Source organism: Hydra vulgaris, chromosome 01 (genome assembly GCF_038396675.1).
Source record: "Hydra vulgaris chromosome 01, alternate assembly HydraT2T_AEP".
NCBI lineage: Eukaryota > Metazoa > Cnidaria > Hydrozoa > Anthoathecata > Hydridae > Hydra > Hydra vulgaris.
This window is the reverse complement of record NC_088920.1, coordinates 48867554-48878921: the sequence shown is the minus strand read 5'-3', so window position 1 is coordinate 48878921 and position 11368 is coordinate 48867554. Positions and strand designations below refer to the sequence as shown.

General features: G+C 32.7%; 1 protein-coding gene across 1 annotated transcript; it reads right to left on the bottom strand.

Moving 5' to 3' along the window:
- Positions 1 to 8176: 8176 nt before the first annotated feature.
- On the bottom strand, positions 8177 to 10342 carry LOC136074483 (zinc finger MYM-type protein 1-like). Its single transcript, XM_065786806.1, has one exon. It carries the CDS (start codon positions 10340 to 10342, stop codon positions 8177 to 8179), a length of 2166 nt encoding a protein of 721 aa, XP_065642878.1.
- Between the last annotated feature and the right edge of the window lie 1026 nt (positions 10343 to 11368).

The following is an 11368-nucleotide window of genomic DNA, read 5'->3' as shown; positions in this document are numbered from 1 at the left end:
CTTTAAAGGTTTGGGAATAGTTTTCTCTAAAAACGGGAAGTTTACTTGTGAAACCCACTGGAAAGAGCATTTAGTGATGTCTTGTCACACATCACTAAACGTTTGAGTGATGATGAAAACGAATTTTTAAACATTCGTCTAACCGGCGCGAAACTAAAAGAGGCCCTTTTAAAATTTGAAAACGGAAAATCTTCGGGCTATGACGGATTTCCAGCTGAATTTTACAAAACTTTTTGGCACGTTTTAGAAAAAGATTTTGAAGAACTTGCTTACGAAATTCTTTTCGTAGAAAAAAACACCAGCCGCTCTATCAAAAAACTAATTCTATCAAATTCACTAATTCCCAAGCAAGGAGATCTTACTAAATGCAAAAATTGGAGACCTATATCTTTAATCGGCGCTGATTACAAAATAATCACAAAAGCGCTGGCCCTAAGACTTGCAAAAGTAATGGGGAAAATTATAGAACCAAATCAAACTTGCGGAATTCCAGGTAGAAGCATTTTTTCAAATTTACATCTAGTACGTGATCTTATAGATTACGCCGAATTTAAAAAAACTACCTAGTATCATTTTAACAATAGATCAAGAAAAGGCGTTTGACAAAGTCGATCGCGCGTTTCTGCTGCAGATTCTCCAAAAATTTAATCTCGGAGAAAATTTTGTATCTTTCATTAACACCTTGTATTCAGATGTTTCGGCAACTGTTCTGAATTGCGGCTTCCTGTCTACCTCCTTTCTTACGGAAAGGGGAGTTAGACAGGGAGACCCTCTCTCTCTTTTGCTGTACGTTTTCGTTGATGAAGCTTTAGCTTTGGTGATCAGAACGGATAGCAGAATAGAGGGTTTTCCTCTGCCGGGAACACGGAAACCTCTAAAACTACAACAGTATGCAGACGATTCGAACTTTTTTGCTAAGGACGTAAAATGTGTCCGCTATTTCTTTGAAAACCTAAAACTATTCAAAAAAGCAAGTGGTTCAGTGATCAACGCCTCAAAAACCAAGGGTCTTGCTCTTGGGGGTTTTGATCCCGAAATTTACACACAATTGGACAAGATAGAGTGGAACAATGACACCGGTTTCAAAATTTTAGGTGTCACTTTTTACATAAGACTGAGCGATACTACCAATTTCAACTGGTAAGTAGCTCTTAACAAAATAGAGAAGAAGCTCAAGTTTCTGGGACTGCGTACTTTGTCACTTAGGAGAAAGACTAATCTGATAAATACGCTAACAATGTCTAAAGTGTGGTTTCTAGCAAACGTTTTGCCCACTCCCAATTGGGTAATAGAGCGTTTGCATTGAGCCATTTTCGAAAATCTGTGGCAAAAAACCAATTTCAACCCGGTCAAACAAGAGACACTTTTCTTACCCGTCAAAAGCGGGGGTCTCGGAATTTTATCACCGAAGGAGCAAAGTCTTGCGATCCGCCTCAAAACGCTCTTTCAAATAAAAGAACGCGAAGAGGACAAAACTCACGATTCTTACTACTTTTCAAAGTATTGGGTGGCAAGTTCACTTGTTAAATTTACTAAGCTAAACGAAGGCTGGAATTTTTTAAGGCAAAACACGTTTCCAAAACACTGGGACAACAAAATGTCTCAGTACTACAAAACTACAATTGAAATCTTAGATAAATACGAGTCCCTCTTTAACATCCCCCTAAAATCAATAAAAAATTTTTACTTTGAAGTGGCAAAAAACAAAAAGACAGTCGTGCCAGCAGAACTTCTCTGGAACGGTTGAACAAAAATAACAATGCCGTGGACCCAAATTTGGAAAAGAAATTTTACCTCCCACGCATACGGACCAACGCAAAACATCCTCTTTCGGCTTCTCCATAACAGCTTACCTTCTGTTGCCTTTCTTGCCAAAAGCACAAGGCAACACATCGTTAAAAACAACAAATGTAAAACTTGCGGAAAATTGAGGACCATCTGCAATTATTTCCCTACTGTCCTCCCTCTGTTACAATATATGAATACTTTAAACATGTATATAACTCCTTGACATCCCAAAACAACTTTTCTCCAATAAATTCCATATTCTCGATTGAGACTGCGAATTTATCGGAGAAAAACCCTACCTCGCAGCTGCTGTTGACTGTCACTCAAACCATTATGAGTAAAATATGGAACAGCAGATGCCACCATATGTTTAACAATTCAAATATTGACCCAACGGCAGTGATCAGGATAATTACCAGAAACATCAGGAATATTATTACTTTAAAATATAATTATCATGTCCGTAGAAATACCACGGACATTTTCTGTCAACTTTTTTGTATTAAAAACGTTTTTTGTCAAATAGAGAACGGGAATCTGAAACTAAACATATGAGCCAAACTTACACACTGGCTCGTAGAAAGAACTAAATGTTTAGTTGAGTGTTCCCGTGTCCTTTAAACATATAATTTTTTACAACAAAAATATTGTTTTATATGATTAGACAATCACTGCCAGCCCTTTGTTTATGATATATATTTTATTATTTGCATTTTTTTTCTGTAGATTTTTTTAACGTGATGATTTGTGTAAAAGTCCTGTAATTTTTTTAGTATTAATTAATAAAATCTTTCTTTACTAAATATACTTAAATAATCTTTACCAACTTCATTATCAACCTTTTTCCATGTTCTCGATTTCTTTCCGCACAATGGCTCAAAACAACAAAACAAAAAACACAAAAAAATATAAAAATAAAAATACAAAAAAATTAAAAATTAAAAAACAAAAAAAATAAAAATACAAAAAACAAACAAAAATTAAAAAATGTAAATATATATAAAAACACGACTTTATTTTTAAAATATTGGCATATAAACTGAAGAATATTTTAGAATAGATCAAAGTTAATTTAATGTAAAAAAGTTTGTTTTTTTATTTTGCTTTCTTATAATATAAATGTGTATCATGTAAGCGTATAAAAATATTTGTAAATGGAAAAATATATAAAGTTAAACGATTTGTAAACTTTTTTTTTTTTTTTTGTTATTTCACCTCCCCAAGGCCCAGAACGCCACTACAGATGAGGAGGCTACTTAATTGAGGTTATAACCCTCTCTCAACTCTATAACTCCGAAACACGAACCTTGAAGAACAAGGCCGCTGCGTGGAGAAACAAGTTGAGCGCGGTACTACCAGGGACGTGGTGGAGATCGAACTCCGAACCTCTCGCTTATGAAGCGAGCGCTCTACCACTACACCACTACCACTAACTTATTGTAAATATGCGTATTTATTATGCAGAGATAGTTAAAATATTTGTAAATATTTATTATTTTGTAATTAAAAAAAAAAAAATAAAAATAAATTCTATATGTAAAATAAATTCTAAATTCTATATACGGAAAAAAACACATACTGAAACTTTTTAGTCCCTGTGTATTTGTCTTCTAAATATCTTTCTCAAGTTCAATCAAGTAAAAGTTTGATAAATTTGATTGGAAGTTTGTGGTGCGATGGCGTTGTACGCGAAAGTATCCAGTGCCGTTAATGATACTAAAGAGCGCGTTGTTGAATTTCGAATATACATGGATTCAAGACAGTCAGGCGTGTACAGGTATATAAATGAGCGTGCCAAAGAAATTAACGAAAAGATTTAAGATAAAGTCGGACGCAACAAAATTGAAAGTATCACATACCATCGTGATGGCAGATGGATTGCCGTCCTTAAATCTGTTAAAGATACCGAAGCGATGTCTCGAAACAAAATTACGATTTCTGAATGTAAAATGCCAGTATTTTTTAGAAAACGTGATGAATATGGATTTTTAATTACCATAAAATGTGACCCAACTATTGAGGATGAACAGCTTATTGAAAAAATTCAACCGTACATCGAAAAAGTTGTATCGATAAAGCACTCAACGTACGATTTCGATGATTTCATCAAAGACGGTAGACGTTTGTTCAGAGTCCAGCTTAAAGTTCTTGTGAGGGACATTCCACACCATATTGAAGTTAATGGTGCCAGAGTTTTGTTGAACTTTGCTGGGAAAGAGTTTTTGTGTCGGAATTGTCAAAACTATCATGTGCCAAAAGAAAACCGTCCTCCGGTTAAAGCAACAATAGAAACCGCAATCGAAAATAAACCTAAAAAGCGTGAGGAAAAAAACAAATAGTGACGGAAATTCTACAGCTCTTAAAAATACAGTTTTTCAATTCACCCCACCAATCCCTGTCACGTCTGAAGCTACTTTTGCCAGAGGAGAGCTAAATACTTTTGTTTATACTAAAAATAAAGAAATTATTGTTGATAGTTTAGGAAAAGAGGACCTCGAGCTGCCAAACGAAATAAAAAAGAAAATCATTGCGACTCAAAAATAATACCAGTGGGCATTTGACGCTGCCAGACAACTGGAAAAACCAAAGCATCCAGTGGAAAATTTAGTAATCGATGAAGATAAGTTTATAGAAGTAAAATCAAAAAAGAACAAAAGTAAAGAAAAAAAGAGTTATAAGAAAAAAGAAGATGGCGAGTGTTCAACCGACAGCGATGTCGAGTACGATTCGGAGATCGATATGGCGACGATTAGTAATGTTAGTGATCGAAAGAGACTGCACCCGCAAACACCGATGAAAGAGAGACCGTCCGTAAAAGAAAAACGTGTTTTAAAACCAAAATGGCATACTTAATAAAAGACTGTTTAGTGGGAATTTGTTTTATGCGGTATGAGTTTTTATTTTACTTTATTTCTTTTACTAATTAGTTACTGAGGTTTGCTCAAAAGCTTTCACCTGATCTAGAAAAGAAGGGTTTCTGTTGTAAGTAGAAAAACTAAATAGAAAATATCTAGACAAAAAAATGAAAAAAAAAAAAAAAAAAAAATGGAGGTTTTAAAATTTTACACCTCAAACATTAACGGGTTAAATAACGGAATCAAGATAAAAACAATTATTAACAATTTCAAAAACAAACCATGTGACGTTTTTCTCTTACAGGAAACTCATTTAAATAATAAAAATATTAATTTGTTAAAGAATGTGTGGGAAGGTGATGTTTTTTACTCACTGTCTGACACATCATTTACACGCGGAACTGCAACTTTGTTTAAACATAGTTATGAAAAACCATTTTTATCAGGTAACGATTCGAAAGGCAATTATAACTACGTAGGTATAAAAATAATTGGTATAAATTATTTAATAATTAATGTTTATGCACCATCCGGTGTCGGAAATTCTCAAAAATTAAGAATAAATTTGTTTGAGGAATTAATTAATGAATTTAGTAATAAAAATTTTAATGATTTTCAAATTGTAATGGCTGGTGATTTTAATATGACTTTGTCTGATAAAGATAGATACCCAGTCATGTTTAAAAGTGAATGTCCCTCGTGCAAAACATTAAAAACCCTTTTAAACGTCTTAGAAATTGAAGATACTTGGCGTGTTTTTAATCCATACAAGCAAGAGTATACCTTTGCAGCCACTAACGGTGTTTCCCGCTCTAGGCTGGATCGCTTTTATGTGAGTAAAAAATGTAGACAAAATATAAAAACATTTTTCGAGCCAACCATATTAACTGACCACTATAATGCTCAAGTAGTAGTTATAAATACAGGAGATTTTTGCTCAAGTCAGAAACATGGATATTAAACAATAAACATTTAGAAAACATCCATTTTAATGCTCTTATAGAAGCATTTTGGAATGAGTGGGGAGAGCAAAAGTATGTTTATGAAAATGTAAAGGATTGGTGGGAGACCGGTAAAGAGAAAGTAAAAATAATTTCGAAAAAATATAGCAAAAAACTTAAACAAAAACAGAACAAAAAAGAATTTAAATTGATCAAATTATTAAAAAACGCATCAAAAAAAATGCATTTTAATCCCAATATGAAAAAACTTTACGACGATTTAAAAATAAAACCTGAAAATATAGAAATAGAAAAAGCAAAAGGTGCGGCAATAAGAGCAAAAATTCAATGGAGGTTAGATGGAGAAAAATGCTCCAAATTTTTTTTCGGATTAGAGAAGCAAAAACTTGCCAAGCAATATGTCTCTGAAATAAATGGCAGAGACGGGCAGGTTAAAGCTGACTCAAAAGAAATTTTATTGGAGTTTGAAAATTTTTATAGAAATTTATACAAATTTAAAGAAAACGACAAACCTTCTCAAGAGTTTTTGTTCTCAAACGCAAAAGTTCAAGAAGTTTCTAAGGAAGAAAACAAAATTAAAAAAAAAGAGATTTCTGAAAGTGAGGTAAAACAAGCTCTAGGGCAATTGAAAAACAATAAGTCACCCGGTTCAGACGGGCTAACTATAGAGTTTTATAAACATTTTTTCGGTTTGATTAAGAAAGAATTGATTGAAAGTTTAAATAACGTTTTGTTTACAGGCGAAATGACAAACTCGCAAAAGGAAGCATTAATTACGTGTATTTTTAAAAAAGGAAACAAAAACGATATCGCTAACTGGAGACCCATATCTTTAACAAATATAGATTATAAAATTTTAACAAAAATTTTGGCCAACAGGCTCAGAGATGTTTTACCTAACATTATACATAGCAACCAAACTGCGTGCATTAAAAACAGAACAATATATTATAATCTAAGTTATACTAGAGACATTATTAGCATAGCTCAAAAATGCAAGCTAGACGCTTGCATCCTTTCAATAGATCAGGTGAAAGCTTTTGATAGGGTTGATAGAGCTTTTTTGTTTAAAAGTTTAAAACATTTTGGATTTGGAAAAGTTTTCACATCTTTCATAAAAACAATCTATAATAGTATAAATGCTAAAGTAAAAATAAACGATTTGTTATCGGAAAAAATAGATATTTTAAGAGGAGTAAGGCAAGGTTGTCCTTTGTCAATGATACTATACATCATTCAGGCAGAAATTTTTTCATCCTATGTTAGGCAAAACAAAAATATTAAAGGAAACGGTGTCGAAGGTAGTGAAACAAAAATACAGCAATACGCCGACGACACCGATTTCTATCTAATCGGTGATGATTCCATTAGAGAGGTAGGAAAAGCCTTAAAACTAAACCAAAAAGCCACTGGTGCTAAAATAAATATTGCCAAATCCCAAGGCATATGGCTAGGCAAAAATATTTTAAAAGATAAAAGCGAGCACTTAAATTTCAATTGGGAGGAAAACGTTTTTAAAAGTTTAGGCGTTTTTTTCTCAAATAACGCAAACTTCAAGTACGAAACATACTGGAAGGAGCGTTTTTACAAAATGGAAAACTCTCTGCGAAAATGGGAAAATACAACTTGTCGCTTATATTTTATTCAAAATTGCTTTATGGCGCCCCTACCTAGTGAAGCAATTTTGAATAAAATTGAAACAAAAATTAGTAATTTTTATTGGAGTGGCAAAATTTGAGGACTAAATAAAACAAAAACACACAACAACAAAAAATGAGGGCGGCGCAGGAGTTAACTGCTTAATTAATAAACTTAAAGCAATTCAACTGCAATGGGTCATCAAATTATTTAACGAAAATTTATGCGGTCCTTGGAAAGATGCAATGGTTTATATTTTAAATAGTCATAGAAATGCAAATCAAGGCAAATACATTTTTGAAACTATCCCTACTAAAATCAAACTATTATCCCCATTTTATTCTCAACTATTAGTTAATTGGCATAAATTAAAACAAAAACATGTTTAACCCAGGGCCGTGCACAGGATTTGGGGGCCCTGAGCATCCTTCAGTTTAGGGGCCCACCCCCTGTACTCCAAAAAAAAAAAGGCCTGCTTAAATTTTTTTATTATATTACTGGAATATAAGTATAATTAAATAGTCCAGCTGTTGTTTCTTACAATATTATTTTTCTTGTCTTTTGTTTAGCAAACTTTTCAATCACATCATGGAAATCAATATTTTTTGCTAATAGACACTCGATACTCAAAATGGCGAGGTCACTTGTTCGTTCTTGTCCCATAGTTGAGCGCAAAAAATTCTTGATGAGCTTCAATTTACTGAATGAACGCTCACTTGAAGCCACTGTCACTGGAAATGAAGCAAAAATACTCAATGCAATTACTATATTTCTAAAGAGTTCTCCAAGCTTCATTTCAGAAATTTTGTTTAATAAGTCAAATGGGGCAAGAGGTTCCTTTCCAAAATTTGCAGTATGAATTTGTTTTATGTGAAGCAATTCTTCAGTCAGTTCATTTTCGGTCACATCACAAGAATATTTTTGCGAAAAATGTTAGCAAGCACTCTTGATTTCTGCTTCAGACAGTTTTTGATACTTCCACAAAAAAGAGAATATAGAAAGGATTTCTTGAATTGCTGTGAAACGTGCAGTAAGTCCACCAATTACAGAATCAAAAATGTGATAAAAAACCGTTCTCCGAAATGTTGCCTCCTCTCCTGATTCTGCTTCTGTTAATTCCGTAATTTGTTCATCACCTTTAATTTGCTCCCCAAAAAAACTTTTGCGTTTCACTTTTCTGTGGATTGGAAATTCAGAACTGATTTTTGCAACATCTGCAACTAACTTGGCTTCTTCTAAAATTGTAGGCCATTCCTCCCGAACAGATTTGAGTTGACTAATCAATGCTTCAATATTTTCCACCTCAATATCAATAGTTGCTTTTCTTGCCTGAATGACCTGGTTGCAGCGGTCAATCAATGTAAGAACTTTCAGCCAAATTCCAGACATGAGAACACATTTGAAGGAACTCATATATTTTAGGGCACCTCTAATCTCAGTTTTTGCTTTAGGCGTGAGATTCAAGCTCTTAACTTCTTTCAAAGATTCAATGATTTGGCTCAAGTGATTATAGAAAGGGCGAATGCTGTCAAGTCTCTCAGTCCATCGTGTTCCTGATTGTCCATGCAAAGACACACCGTGAAGTCTCTTTTGCAATATTTCCCAGCGTTGCGGACTAGCAGAAAAGATCGTATATACAGTTTGAACAGTTCCAAAGAAAGTCTCAGCATCTGTACAGCTTGAGGCAGCATTCTGCCCACACAAATTCAATGAATGACAACCACAGGGTGAGAATACAGACAATGGGTTCTTCATTTGTAGGATTGCTTGAACACCCTTATATTTTCCTGACATGTTGACTCCATTGTCATAGCCTTGGCCACGGCAGTCTTCAAAACAAATTTTTAATGTTTCCAAAGTTTCCAGAATTAATTCCGCAATATCAGATCCAGTCTTCTTGGCACAATCTGCAAAGATCAAAAACCGCTCTTCAATTAAAAATTTTCCAGGTTCTTTTTCATGTACATATCGAATGACAAACGAACTTTGTTCAGTATGGCTCACATCAGGAGTGGCATCAACCATAATTGAAAAATACTTGGCAGACTTGCACTCTTCTATAATTTGCCTGCGAACCTCAGCTGCACAAAGGCCAATGAATTCATTTTGAGAACGATTTGACAAGTAATGCGCCTGAAGACGTTGACCCTTGTCCTGTGATTGTTTAACTTTTATCACATGTTCCTTAAGAATTGGGTCATAATGCGAAATCAGTTCCAGCAATCCTAAGAAATTTCCATTATGAGAATCTCCAATTAGGTCAGATTTTCCACGAATAGCCAATCCACGTTCACCAAGAAACAGAATCACATCCAAGATTCGTTCCAAGATTTTTCTCCAGGTGTCAGCTTCATTGAGAATTTGGCGATTCATCAAATGTTCTATTGACTGATCAGTTTTCATTCGAGCTTGAAATTCACGCCACTGAATGTAGCATTGTTTATGGATTTTCAAATGCTCATGTTCAGGAATTCGACTGATGAGATTCTTCCACTTCTTTTCATATCCCCATCCTCCAATCATTGCAAGGGATGAAGTCATGTGTGGAAGTTGATTTCTAGGTAAAAATAGTCGGCATGGAAAACAAAACAATGCTGTCTTTGCTGGGCTAAATACAAGCCAGTCCCGCGAGAAGGATTCCCCATTCGGCATTCTGCTTTTCAAAACTGACATTGGAAATATGTGATTTCCATTATCTTTTGGCATATCCAGTGGGAAAGGAATGTGACCAGCCATGACAAACTTTTCCAGCTGAGAAGGGGAGAAATTTTCTGTTTCAAATTCACCAATGTCAAATGGCTGCAACAATGCTGGTCCATCACTGCTAGTGGTCCTTGTAGAAGTATTATCACTACCACTAATTTGACAGTCTTCAAAAGTGGCTAATTTCTCTAAACTGCCAGCACTATTACCAGACACAGAAGATTGGATACTACCGTCATATTTTTGCTTCGTTGAGCTAGTGTAAAGGGCATCTGATGTTTTAGGAGTAGTTGTAATTCCAACATCAAATAATGTTTGCTTTCCTTTTTGTAGAGCCGCTTTTTTTACTTTACTGATTTTTAACTTTGATGCACCAGATAGATACGTGCGTTTCATTTTTATTTTTTTAAATACTTTCGTCTAATAGATATATATACATATATATATATATATATATATATATATATATATATATATATATATATATATATATATATATATATATATATATATATATATATATATATATATATATATATATATATATATATATAAATATATATATATATACATATATATATATTTATATATATATATATATATATATATATATATATATATATATATGTATATATATTTATATATATATATGTATATATATTTATATATATATATGTATATATATTTATATATATATAAGAACATATATTTGTATATATATATATATATATATATATATATATATATAAATATATATATATATATATATATGTATATATATTTATATATATACAAGAACATATATTTGTATATACAAACATATGTATATATATACATAATATACATATGTATATATATAAATGTATATATATACATATGTTTGTATATATATATATATATATATATATATATATATATATATATATATATATATATATATATATACACGATTAAATAATTAATACAAACTTTATATAATTAATCACAAAAATGAAAAAATTAAATTTATTTTTATTAATCTATAAATTAAATTGTACAATCAAGCAAATCGCCTGTAAAAAAACTAATCCAAATACGCCATTTTTAAAATAAGATTTAAACACATTATAACTTTTCCCGCTAAATTCAAGATAAGCATGTAGATAAGATTTAAACTAAAGCTCTTCCGCAGGGATCTTCTATAAATTACGCAACGCTAAATTTATTTTTAAAAAAATTATTAGATCTCAAGCTCATTTTTGAGGCAATTTTCATTAAACTTGATGAGCTATTTTTATTTTTTATGTAAGTTAAAGCTCTTGATGGGGAAAAAGAGAAGAAAAAAAAAACCTGGAATGTTATTGCCGCTGTTGGGGGCCCCCATAGGGTCCGGGGCCCCGAGCAATTTGCTCGGGTGACTCACGCTCTGCACGCCCCTGGTTT